Raw genomic sequence first — 14,045 nt, forward strand, 5'->3', positions numbered from 1 at the left:
TTCAGCAGCTGCTTAGTTCTTTTTCTTTGTCTCTCCCCTCTCTCTCTCTCTCTCTGTCTCTCTAGCTGCTGGATAAGGAATACTATAGGGACATTGAGAAGATCAAAACCATTGGCAGCACTTACATGGCAGCAGTGGGCCTTGTTCCCACTACTGGATCCAAGGTACACTGAGTCTGTGTGTACAGAAGTAGAGCTTAAGAACACAAAGAAAAAGAATTAGTGTGTGGCATGTGAGAGCAGGCCCCAGTAGAGGAGAATATTGATGTGTCATGCTGAAAACTTTTAGCTATGTTAAACTTTTTCTGCCTGCGAAGCAAAAATGCCACCACACTTTCATTAAACCCCAACCTGCAGAGTAAGGCTTTAGTGAAAAAATATATCAAACATAATACACAGGGGGCCAGATGTACGTTCGAGCGCAGACACAGTGGAAAAATGTGCCTTGATGTGACCGCAAGATGCACCCACAATGCATCTGCGTTCGATTTACTAAGATTACAGCTTATCACGCAAACCGTAGCCCTGCCCACTAAATGCACACTCGTGAGGTGCGAGGTTTAAAGAGGCACTAAGATAAGAGAGGTGTAAACGTGACACACAAAGCTCCAGACAAAACAGAAAATATATCAATTGAGTTTCTTGGAAAAAAAATCTGTTCCTAGTACAAAATTTACTTCTGGTTTAAAAAGTTGGAGGAAAATCAATGCAAAACTGTTCGTTCAAACTTCAGTAAATCCAGTGGAATAAGTAATCAGGTGCATGTGTAACATCTCCACCCACTTTTTGCACAGTACTTACTCTTTTTGTATGGCCCTTCCTTAAATTCATGAGGGAGAGAAGCATATTTAGCTTTTTTACCATGCACACAGTGCATAAACTGGGGGTTTAAGCTTGTGTGCCAGTTTTGTACATAACCCATGGGCAGAATGAGTCTGTTTTGTGCCTGAAAACAGTACAAAAGACTTAGTGCATCAGACCCTGAGTATCTGTAAATGCTGTGATTATCTTACAGCTTTGAGTGATTTTAAGTTGGGCTGTCATGAATCAGACTGACCTACATTCCAGTGCTTTAATGTTTTCCCTATTTGAATATTACTGTAGCAACTAATGTCATTTACATGAGTTGAAAAAACACTTGTAATGCCATTTCCCATCTTCTTCTACTCTTTTCCTAAAGCCCAAGAAGTCTATCTCAGCACATTTATGCACAGTGGCTGACTTTGCTATAGAGATGTTCGATGTTCTGGATGCGATAAACTACCAGTCATACAATGACTTTGTGCTTCGAGTGGGTGAGTGAACTGACACTTTTGAATAAGCAATGAATGAATTATTGAGTGCTTGTGTGTGTGAAGCTAAACGGTCATAAATATTTATGCGTATTACTGAGCGGCTTTGGAAGCTTGAGTAGAGGAAAAGCGTCAGAGAGTGAGTGTGTGTATTGTATTGTGTATCCTGTCGATATTGTTAGAATGTCCTGAACATCTCGCACATTGTACATGGCCAGTGTGGTAGTTACACATGCACACAAAAGTGTTGACAAGTGGACACTCTTACGTTATATGGTAGGATAAAGAGATTGATTCGTTTTTTTTGGTTTTCTTTTTTGACTGATTGATCAGGTATAAATGTAGGTCCAGTGGTTGCTGGAGTGATTGGTGCTCGCAGGCCTCAGTATGACATATGGGGAAACACAGTCAATGTAGCCAGCAGAATGGACAGCACTGGAGTACAGGGCAAGATCCAGGTAAAACACAGTCATATATGTATAAACAGAGATGGACTGACCAGTGTTTTGTGAGGTCAATACTGATTGGTGGTGGTCTGATGAGGGCAGGGATGGCATGCCACGACACTTAACTGCCCGGGCAAAGACACCAAAAATGGTTCAGATTAGTGTAACAACCAAAATATGTAAGTAGGTGCAGTCATGCAGCTTCATGGCTATTGTATTTGTATTTTCAGAGAAAAATAGCAACAAGTTAAACAATTAACCCTTTTCTTCAGGCCCCCTAGTGGAGTCATTCTACAAAACGGGTCCCATTTCCACTTTGCGATTTTCAAAATTTGATCATGGCCGACTAAACTTTAGCACCAGGCCAAATTTCAGTTTTATTAGCCGTCATCTGATGTGCGTTGTACAGTCAGTATATGCTGACTTTACTCTGTATGGCTGAATGGAATTGTGAGGTAGAAAAGTTAACACAGATTTTTTAAAGTCTCTCTCACACCATAGACCACTGAGTTCATATTGTCCTACCAAGTACCTCATCTCGTGGTAACAAAGCTGCTATAGCACACTCACTTTCTCAACAATTTGAGTTGTCAAAGAATACAATTTCCCAAATTACACTCTATATACTTGGCTTATGGTCACCATATCCAATGCCAGGCATCAGCTAGAGGAGTATAAGCCCCCCAGCACTGGGCTGTGGAGCAGTGGAACTGCATTCTCTGGAGTGATGGAGCTCTGTCCAATACCTTTAGGCTGAGTCTGAGAGACATTTGTGATCCAGAAATAATCGTCCAACATCAGTACCTAAACTCACTGATGCTCTTGTGGCTGAATGCATTTAAATCCTCACAGTAATGTTCTAACAACTATTGTAACACCTTTCCAGAAGAGTAGAAGCTGTTACTGCAGTGAAAGAGGATAAACTCCCTATAAATACCCTTGATTTCAGAAGAAACATTGGATGAGCAGGTGTCTACAAACTTTTGGGCGTATTGTGTCTAAATAATAAGTATGGTCTAAGCCTGACCCTAACCTCAGTGGTAACAGTTATTTGGATGGTATTCTTTATATGCTTAGTGGATACTTAGCTTTTAGATTACATTCAACAACATATCTACTAAATTCACCTGAATTTTTCTGAACTCTAAACTCTAAATCTTAACCCTAACCTTAACCCTACCCTGTTCCAAATCCTAACCCTAAACACAGTTAATTCTAAGCAGTCATGTGTTTTTAGAATCAACTCACCTGATAGTTTGTTAACAATGTGAACATCTATAGATAATTAAGAGAGGGCTACAGTGCACTGTCGAAAATAAAGTGAGACCACCTCAGTAACAAAAAAGGAAATAGTGTTGCCTTTTCAGTTTTAAAAAAGGAAACATTCAGGTTTTGTAAAGTTAGTTTACCTTATGAAGACCACTTTGTTGGCCCTGATATTGCAGATTGGCCCTGTTTTTCTCTGATTTTCCTACCATCAGAACATTTCTGTCTCGAAAATGCACACGGAAGCCATAGGACAATATGGTTTCCTCATACATAACAAACCACAACAAACACACCCTGACACCGATGTTTAACAAACCCCGTCCACTGTGCTTTGTGTACTGGCAGGTGACCGAAGATGTCTTCCGCCTCCTCTCCGGTCATTACCGCTTCCTGTGTCGTGGTCAGGTCAGCGTCAAAGGCAAAGGTCAGATGCTCACCTACTTTCTGGAGGGCCGATCGAACGAGGGCAGTTTCCAGACACGCTCCAAAAGCCTGGAGCGCCGGACAAGCCCTTGCATCCGGACCAAGCTAAGCCCAGCCCCCACTGTGAGCAGTTATGGGGTCAAAGCACCCAGCATGGGCCCTGGCCCTGCCCCCTCCAACAACAGCATCCTGTACCTGCCCTCCGTGTCCGTTGACATGGAGAAGGAGGTGTGACTGATGAGGAGACGGTTTCTATGGCGACCAACCTATTTGCAAAGCGAGGAGGAGGGAGAAAAGAGGGAGCGAGATGAGAAAAAGAAGGACATGGAGGGATGGAGTGTGAGAGAAAGAAAGAACGACTCAGGAGGAGAGGTCGGAAAAGATGCTGGAAGGGCATGGCTAGAAAAAAGAGGCCCACCTCGCTGTCCACAGGGTGACCACGATGTTTACACAAGAGGAGAAACATTGAATTCTCTAATGAGGAGAGTAACCTTTCCCCTTACACACACACGTAAACATAACAAGCAGTTTTGTCTTTTTGTGTGTGTGTGTGTGTGTGTGTGTTTGTATGTGCGCATGTGCACATGTGTGTGTACGAGTGTGTGTTTTAATGAGTCTTCCTCAGTCCATCTAGATATCAGGGGCTCCTGAACTGGAGCACGTGTTCTACAGTAATGGCAGCTTCACACCAACAGAGGACACACGCCCTCCTCTGTGTGCTGGTGTGTGTGTGTGACTGTGCGTTAGTTCATTTGTGTGTGAAAACATTCAGTAATGCCAGAGAATTAATGCCACGGCATCGACTATTCGGAGCATGTGGATGCATTGTGGACTGAACATTTAAAATCAAAACGGCGCTGTATTTTACATTTTTTATGTGTGCGTGTGTGATTGCATGTATGTGTGTGTGTTTATGTGTGTGTGCGTGTGAGTGTAGTTGTATGCAACAGACAGTGAGTAAACCTGGCAGGGAGAGAAGTTGTGAGAACTGAGTGCTCTCGAAATCATTTGGTTCAGGAAAGAAATCTTACATTTGGTGTTCCTGTTCAGTTTATTGGAAACATATGAAAAGGCAAGGTGAATCACTTGCCTGTGCAGATGTACAGTAAATGGGATCTCTGACTTGTAACCTTCAAAGTATTTGTCTGCAGTTGTTGCCTTTTCGAGTGACTTGCCAAAACCAGACTGAACAGTGATGACAGAACATAGAGGCCAAAATCTTTTCTAACTGCTGACGAACAGAAATCAGTCAGTTTTCCTATCATTTACAGTCTTTCTAATTGCTTAGATAAGGGTCAGGTCCCAGTGTGGCTGGGATCAGCAAAGTTTGTGTTTGTACGGCTGCTAACGTTTACGCACGGAGGGAACATTCTCGACGTCAGAGACTTCCTGCTGTCCTTTGACCTCTCAATGAGATGGAAATTTCCTGTCCAGCATAAACACAAGAGCAGAGCAAGGTCTTGCCTTGGAGATACATTTCCACCCTGCTGACGGTGCGCTCCGCAAATTCACTTAGCCTGAAATATCAGCTTGATTAGCTTGTAGATTCGGTGGCTTAGCTGTTCATGAACCATAACATGAACCAACACGACTGTAAGAAACTTCAGTATCCGCCGGGGATGAAAAAAAAAACACAACAGAACTTTTGCTGAGGTTAAAAATAGCTTGTGTGGCGTGTTCTCATTCGCAGAACTGGTTTTGATATTTGTTCTTTTTAAGAGTTTCTAAGTAGGCTAACACTCAACCTGATCCTGCTAGTGCTGCTGGCAAAGGAGATTTAGCCTTGTGCTTGCACAAGAAGCACGAAAAGTGCTAGCTCACAGGATCAAACTTGCATGAGATTTAAATGGCACAGTAAGCTGGTGGTTGCTGTCAAACGTTCTCTGAGCCTTCTGTTCTCTTTTTCTTGAACATCTGGATCTTTTCAGAGCATGCAAAGGCCACAGACTTGCATTCAGGTGGTCTGAGGCTCAATGGCAGGTTCTATATTAAATAGGTGGGTCTGATCAGTTGGTCTCTCATGTTTATTCTTTTTCTTTTATCTTCTTTTTTATCCTTTTTTTTTGTTTGTTTTTTAAGGAAATGTGACTATAGCTTTGATATTTCTCCAAGTATGCCTAGGGAATGAAGTTGGCTTCAAGCATGCCGTTCTGCATGTCCCTCTTCGCATGCCATAGTTCTACCTTGTCTGCTCTTCTTGCTAAGTGCAATGTGTCTCTAATGCATGACTAATGCAAAAACCGAAAAAAAAAGGGTGAAATGTGTCAAAGAAAACGAAAAAAGGCTTTAGCTGCACTGCATGAGCCCAGACGAGTGGCCTTTTTTTTCATTTCTACTGTGTTTTTTGGATTCAAACCTTTATCAACAGCTCGTTCGCTTTCCTTCTCCATGCATGGTGCTGTCAAGTGTTGGAGAAAGCTTGGGAGTATTGTAGCATCGCCGCCTTTTTGGCTCTTGAGGTGACTGCCTTCTATCCAGGGGTTGTCGGGGTGGGTGTATTCCTTTGTGCCAACACATATCGTTACCAACATATCAACTCCAGTGTTCTATTGTAGCACAATTTTGTGATATTGTGTTTGATTCCACTTCTGATGTTGTTTTTCAAAATGTAGTTTCATATGCACTGGATCCACCAAGGGCACAGTTTTGGCTTCCTGTGAAACTTTCGGGGTGGGACGTTTAGATGTTGGGTGTTTCGGAGTTTCAAAGAAGTATATTTTCTTTAATATCTATCAGTGCCGAGTAACGCGCTCTTAGCTAAAGTATATCTATTTTGTGTCACAAAGAACAAAGCTCTCTAAGCTTGTAATTGGATACAAAAGAAATGCACTGTGTTTCAAATGACACTTTCAGATTCTTTGAGCTTTGTTGCACTTCTAACGGCCCAAGAACCTCCATTCACCCCACGAGCGAAGGCTTTTTAAGGGGCTACAGTGACCAAGAGATCTAACATAGTTTCATCTTTCTATACGAAAGGTTCAATCATTATTCGTAAGCCAAAATCTTCGTTTTATCTCTGAGTAGGCCTAGTTCAGATTTTATGATCAAACAAATGTAGCCACATGACAAAAATGGTTCTATTTTCTATTTGCAAACTCCAGTGGCCTAATTTACTGCCGTTCGAAATATTATGATCAGATCGACTTTATTAATGCATAAAACGTGCACAGTAGAAAAAAAAACTATATAGACTAGATTTTCATGTGAATTAGATATTTTCATATTTGATACGGGTTAAAATTATTGTATGTATGAAACCTTCTGTAGAGTAAACAGAAAGTATTTTACTGATGATCTTAAATTTATGTGCTATTTTTGGGGTTGCAATGTATTGATTGCAATGGTGATATATGTGAATGTAAATTTCATATTGAGATCTTTTATACTTGTGTTTTCACTGTTCTGGAATAAAATACTGAGAGATGGAGCTGGAGTGGTATTTTGGAGTTTTTGTGCCGTTGCCCCCGTGTTTTTGTGCCTGTGTCCTTGAGTCAGATGTATGTGATTGCGAAGGTGATTGACCTGAGAGCCACTGGATTACATAACTCAGCAAAAACAACTGGAGCAAAACAAGTGGTATTTATCTTCTCTGAGTGAATCAGGTCCATTTCCAGCAACAAGCATAAACTCCAGATAAACTTTTTGCGAATCATCTAGTAGTCATCCATTAGGACCTGGGGATTATTGTCTTTCTGTTTCCATGACTCCCAGACTCTGGAACAAAAGCAAGTTAAAGGGCCCATATCATGGAAAACCCTTCACTTACTATTTTGAAATGAAAGAGCATTGATAATATTTGAATAGTAGCATGTAAAAGTAGTTACACTTTCAAAACTTAATGTTTAAACCCCAGTCCATACAGGCCATATATGGAAACCAAGCTGTAAAAACAGTCCATTTTGATTTTACTGTTTTTGTGAAATCAGGAAAATCAACACATTTATTTATCTCCACCTACTCAGCCTACAGAAGTGTAACCCCACCCACTCACAAAATGTATAAAGTGTTTCAGTCTGGACCTTGAGGGTAAAAGGTAAAACATCAAAAAATATAGGATATGGGCCCTTAACCTGCTTTCACACAAGACTGTGTATGTGGCACAACATTCAGCCTAATGTATTAAAAAAACATTGTTCAATTATGAGAATTAATATATAGAGTGAAAGAGGAATAAGTGACAGTTTCACTCTTAAAAATAGAAGTTCCTCAATGGTTCTTGGTTTAGATATACATTTCTGAAAAATAAAACTTGAATTGGTACATTATGTGGAGGTTCTTTAAACTTTAAAAAGGTTCTTCACAGTCATAAATATCATTTACAATCCATTAAAATGTTCTTTAGAACATTTAGAAGGTGTCACTATAGGGTTAAAATCAAACAGCTGAGATGCAGATGAGGAAAAACAACACTGCAAACTTAAAAACCTAAAACTGGTCATCCTAGGCTAAAGGCTAGGCTATTCTACTACAGTGGAGGTGAAAAATGATCAATTACCTTTGATGTCTAAATGCATTGACTTAGACATTTGTTTTGACATTTTGACAGTTTTAGCATTTGTAGTTATCGTTAAATCAGGGACGAGATCTCACTTTTACATGTCCCACAGGTACATCTTTTACTCAGTTGGAGCTTCAGATTAAAAGGCTAATGCACTGATATCGAGCTACACCTCTGCTTTGGAGAACAGGATTTTTTCTTTGGCAACAGTCCAAAGAACACTCCGAAATCACACCTTCATTTAAGAGAGTAGGGTTAAGTCATTAAGTTCGAAATTAAGCTCAAGGGAAAAGAAAGGAAAAATATTGACCATTGATTGATGAATGTTTGTGGGTGTGTGAAATGTACAGTGGCGTTCAAGAACATGGAAAGCCGCTGGACCACTGCAGATCCGGATTGCTGTCCCGGTTCTCTTTTCCTGTACGTTCATGCAGCTTTCCGGCCGGAACCACCTTTTCCCAAATCCTGGAATGTGCCTGCTCCAAAGTGTTTTGCGGACGAGGGGAAAAAACTAAACAAAAGCAGATTCTTATCAAGCTGGTGTAAACACAAAGCATGTGGCACATTCTGCCACAGGAAACGAACGCTCACCAAATATCCGATTCTGGGACGTGTATTGTGAGAAATGAGGTGTGAGAGGAACAAAAAGAACACATGGACACACACACACGCTCACAAACACAAACACACAGGACATGCAGGACACATTGACAAGTTACCTGGACATGCCAGTGTGACACAAATAGCTCTTCTTGACTGGTTTACATGACCAGAAGTTCAGATAAACTCCTTGCACTATGACCACATAGTCAGTCAGTGTCACACTACATCACACAGTGTTTATGCCAGATTCACTGTACATAAGCCATGTTGTGTGGACATGTAGTGCTGGAGACCTATTTGGAAGGAGCAAGAGCAATTTAAAACTGCAAAAAAATAGTTTTTTGGAGAGTTGCCATAGAACAATAGACCCAACAGTCTGCACATTTTTGTGTTTACTCCAACAGTACAATTAGGAGCTTGTTAGTTAGTTAATTAGTTGAGTCAAGTGTGCTGGATATACAGTTAAAAACACTCTATTGCAAAGTTCTTTGAGGAATCAAAAGTTCGGCCACACTTTCTATGGATGGTCCCCTATAGATGCTCTACAGATACTTAAATCATTAACAAACCTTCAGGTGATGTTCAGTTGATTATCAACATCATTATGATTAGGATTAGGATTAGGAGTAGGTGTAGGTTTTGCCTTGAAGTTAGGGTTAAGGTTAGGTTTAGGGTTAGGGACAGGTTTAATAAACTCTTTCACACTGAACTTGTTTTTAGTTCAATGTTACTTAAAGACAGACTAAACATTAACAAAGCATCTACACTGGACCCTCCAAATAACACTCAACTTCAGGTTCAGTTGCATTTAATGGATATTAAGTTAAATGTTACTTAAAGATATACTGCGCATTTACAAAGCATCTACAGTGGACCATGCAAATAAAGTGTTACCAAAAGTTCTTCTGTGGCAAGAAGCCTTTTTGGAATCCTTATTTTTAAGAGTGCTCCAAACGTGGTTCTCCGATGGAATTGTTAAAGGTTATTTTAAAGCAATGCCAGAACCACTTTTGGTTCTGTAAAAGAACCTTTCACTGGATGGTTCTTTAAAAACATCTGTTTAATCCACTAATGCGATTCTAGTGATTGTAATGCCATAGAAGAAATATGTTTGGTTCCTTAAACATCTTTTCACTAGATAGGGTCTTGAAGAAATCCATTGAAACCAGTCAACTGTAAGTTTCTTTATTTTGTAAAAGTTATTTTGTATTTTGTAAAGTATTTTTTATATTGGTATCGCTTTGTAGGGGTGGGCAATATGCCAATATTTGAGCATATACTGGACATCACCAGTACTTAACACTGACCAACTGCATGTTTCATTACAAAGTGAGCATAATTAGTCATGTTTATTTGGATTTTATGCAGTGCAGTGTGTGAAACGTGAAATAAAAATGACTGCAGTTTATGATAGTCTTGTGTAAATGTGACACTGCTGGTGGTGTTTTTATTGTTCCATCTTATCAAGCCTCAGAAAAAAAATATCATGATGCGTATCACACTTAAAATGCCTCAAGTATCATAGTATCACAGCCCTGTTTCCAAAAAAGAAAAAGAATAAAAACAGAATACAATGATGGGCAGATCATTTAAACCCTATATTTAATTGGAAAATAGTGAAAAGACAACATATCAAATGTTGAAATTTTATTGCTCTTTGAAAAATATATGCCCATTTTGATTTTCAAAAAAGTTTGGACGGGGGTCATGTTTACCACTGTGTTTCATCACCTCTTCTTTCAACAACACTTTATAAGTGTTTGCGAACTGAGGAGACTAATTGCTGTAATTTTGAAAGTGAAATGTTTTCCCGTTCTTGCTTGATGTACGATTTCAGCTGCTCAGCAGTTAAGGGTTTCCTTTGTCATATTTTTTGTTTCATAATGCATCAAATATTCAAAAAGTGACTGGTCTGGTCTGCAGTTCGGCCAGTGTAGCACCCGGACTCTTTTATTACAGAAATATGTTGTTATAATGCGTTCAGAATTTGACATTGCCATTCTGAAATGAGCAAGGCCTGAAAAAGAAAAAATAAAAAAGATGTCATCTGGATGTCATTTGGGATCTCTCAAACCTGTAAATATCGTTCAGCATTAATGGTGCCTTTATAAATGTGCAAGTCACCCATGCCATGTGCACTAATGCACCCAGTACCATCACGGATGCTGACTTTTGAACTGTGCGCAGATAACAAACTGGATAGTCCCTCCCATCTTTAGTCTGGAAGATGCAGCATCCATGACCTCTAAAAAGAATTTCAATTTTTGATTTGTCGGAACACAGGACACTTTTCCACTTCACCTCAGTCCGTCTTAAATGAGCTTGTGCCCACAGAAGGCAGCGGTGTTTCTGGACTTTTTTTTTTGGTAGAGGTTTAACTTGTGTTTGTGGACATAGTGACAAACTGTGTTCACAGATAGTGGTTTTCAAAAGTGGTTGCGTGTTTTCATTCCAGTCAGTTAGATAAACACCTTATATAACTAAGACTGAGACTGACTGATTAAACAAGTGGAATCAGGTGCGCAGCTGCTTGATTGGGATGAAAACCTACAGCCACACAGTCCCTTTGTGGAAAAGATTGGTGATCCTTGCCATAGAAGATCTTTTGACTCTTTAGGGATGTTTTTTATAATTATACAGAACCTCTGCATAATGTAAATCTTCTGTTCAAATGAAAAGCATTGCCTAGAACCGCATGCCCAAGACAAGAGCAATACAGAAACCTTTTTTTTTTTTAAAGGGGAAAATTAAATTGTTCTCTGTGGGACAGTGAATGTGTGTTTACCTCTTAGTGTTGTTCCATCAACTTTCTACTGCAGTGTAAAAGGAGTGACAGGTCAGGGCTTGTGTAGCTAATCTTAAAACAAGCCCCTGCGGGCTTATCACGTAACTCTAACTGTACGCTGTAATTCCACTATAGGGCACATTTGAACTTGTCACAAAACATGCAAATCTCTTAGCGTCTGTCACTCTCTTTTTTTATCCATCAATCTCTTTTACTGGAAACTGTAATAGGCTTCCAGAGGTGTGTGCAAGTGTGTGTATGTGTGTGTGGCGCACGTGTTGATGAGTAACGCGTAGGAGTGTTTATTACCTGTTGGGTGGAAATGACTCATGGTTTTTTATGGTCGCCATGCCAAGATAAACAGCAGCTTTTGCAGGTCATTACCATGTGATGCTCACATCTCACCCCATACCAAATCACGCTGTTTCACACTCTCGTTTACAAGGCATCCCCGTCTCAGGGGCAAGGTCACTGCGTGGCTAACGATTTCCCCTTATACACACAACTGACAGTGACAAAGCACAAACTCCTCACTACGCCCGGAAGCCGCTTCCTTTTGAACTACATATCAGTCTTGTTGCCCAAGAATGGACTTTCAAAGATGTTTGTCCTTGTGTGTGACGTGTATGCGATGTGTCACTGTTTTATGTTAAGGATGAAAAACGCCTTGTTATTTTGAGGTCAGATTTTCCAACAAGTACACTTGAATTGCGCACCAGTGCACAACATGGTCTTGTGCAAACCAGTTGGAGGTAAATGACCCCTTTACAGTGCACAAATATGTACACTTGTTGTCTGTGCGTATCACTTACCCTACATTCCTCTCCAAAACACAGGACTGTAGCACACAATTATAGTTTACAGACCTTGGAACCCACACATCTGTTAGCACTTTGTTTATATCGTGAGCCAAATCATCAAACATGACAAGAACAACAAGAACGTTCCAAAACACTCTTGATCTATTTTAGGGCACTGATAGCTATCTTCTGTTAGAAGGCCATCGTGGTTTAAAGGTTCAGAGGTTCAGTTAGACTGATCACAGTTAGAATTTCAGAAGCTCTTAACCCTCATGTTTTGTACAGATTGCCTTTACTCCCTTCATTTTTGCTGTATGTTTAATAATAACAGTAATAAGAACAATATCAATTTTTTTTTGCAAATCATTTAATTCACTTATTGTTTAATTGAAAAAAAAATTGGTTGAAACTGGGATATTTTATTGTTTTTTTGAAAAATATATGCCCATTTTGAATTTGATGCCAGCAACAAAAAAGGGGCAACTAAACACTGGTAAAGCTGTGTAATGATAAACACCTGGTGGGACATCTCACAACTAACTAGGTCAATTGGCAACAGTCAAGAAAGGCCAGTGTTTCTTTAAGATGGACTGAGGCGAACTGTGAAGGCACTATTAATGCTGAACCATATATATATATACACACATTTCGTCTCCTTCGTCTGATGACGTCTTATTCATCTGGAGGCAGCAGTTGTTGCTTAAAAACCTGTATATATATATATATATATATATATATATATATATATATATATACAGGTTTTTAAGCAACAACTGCTGCCTCCAGATGACGTCTTATTCAGGGGAGGCTTTGCTTATTATAGCAAAACAATGCTTAACCACATTCTGAACATATTACAACAGCATGGCTCCATAGTAAGAGTCTGGGTGTTAAACTGGTCTAACTGCAGCCCAGACCTGCCATCTATTGAAAACATTTGGCGCATTATGAAATGAAAAATATGACGAAGGAGACTGAACTGTTGCCCAACTGAAATCCTGTATCAGGCATGAATGAGAAAACTTTTCATTTTCAAAACTACAGCAGTTGGTCTCATCAGTTCCCAAATACTTCAAAAACAATAAAATTTTTTGTTTCAAAATTTACAGTGTTGTCTTTATATTATCTTCATTTACATACAGGGTTTAAATGATTTGCGCATCATTACATTCTGTTTTATTTATATTTTGCACAGCATCCCAGCAGTGTTGTAATGAAAACCCAGTTAAAGTGATGGAACGTTAGCCTTCTGTTTTGTCACAAAATGGGTGTGTGCATTTCTGAAGCCGATAAAATATGTGAATTACCATTAAATGCTACATTCTTTTCATTTGAACAGAAAATGTATGTTATGCAGAGGTTCTTTACACTTAAGAAAAACAGCCATAAAGAACCATTAGTTATGCAGGGGCCACCAATCTTTTCCACAAAGAGCCAGTGTGGCTGCAGATTTTCACTCAAAACAAGCTGGAGCACACCTGATTCTACTTGTTTAATCAGTCATAGTCTTAGTCTTAGTTGTATAAGTTGTTCTTTTGCCTGATTGGCAATAAAACCTGCAGTCATAATATGTTAAATAGGCCATAAATGACCAAGTATACATTTGTGTTGTCCACCAAGAAAAGAAAGAAATTACAGCAAAAGAATTGTTATCCATGATAGTAGTTTGTTTACACTGTTAAACATACTTAACATACGCATATAACGCATCTGTGTAATGCATGTAATATAATGTAAAATTGACAAATCAGATTTGTTGATATGTTGCTGTTTTGAGTGTTTATGTAAACTAAGAGTATGTGATGGTCATCAGGTATGAGTGTGGCAGAAGCGAGGGGACAGTAAGCCAAATGGAATGTTCAGTTAGAGTTACTCAACAGTGACTGTTGGGGAGTGACGTAGAGCAGCGTCAGTGACTGCGCAGTTCAGT

General features: G+C 39.6%; 1 protein-coding gene across 1 annotated transcript in view; it reads left to right on the forward strand.

Annotated features, from left to right (window-relative positions):
- adcy1a (adenylate cyclase 1a) overlaps window positions 1-3,663 on the forward strand; it is a 48,838-nt gene extending 45,175 nt beyond the window's left edge. Inside the window, exons 16-19 of the mRNA XM_036581610.1 lie at window positions 66-164; window positions 1,180-1,294; window positions 1,625-1,749; window positions 3,352-3,663. Of these exons, the coding sequence (XP_036437503.1) occupies window positions 66-164; window positions 1,180-1,294; window positions 1,625-1,749; window positions 3,352-3,663 (651 nt within the window). The remainder of the gene's footprint in view (window positions 1-65; window positions 165-1,179; window positions 1,295-1,624; window positions 1,750-3,351) is intronic.
- Window positions 3,664-14,045: the final 10,382 nt, after the last annotated feature.

This window comes from Colossoma macropomum, unplaced genomic scaffold, assembly GCF_904425465.1.
Source record: "Colossoma macropomum unplaced genomic scaffold, Colossoma_macropomum, whole genome shotgun sequence".
NCBI lineage: Eukaryota > Metazoa > Chordata > Actinopteri > Characiformes > Serrasalmidae > Colossoma > Colossoma macropomum.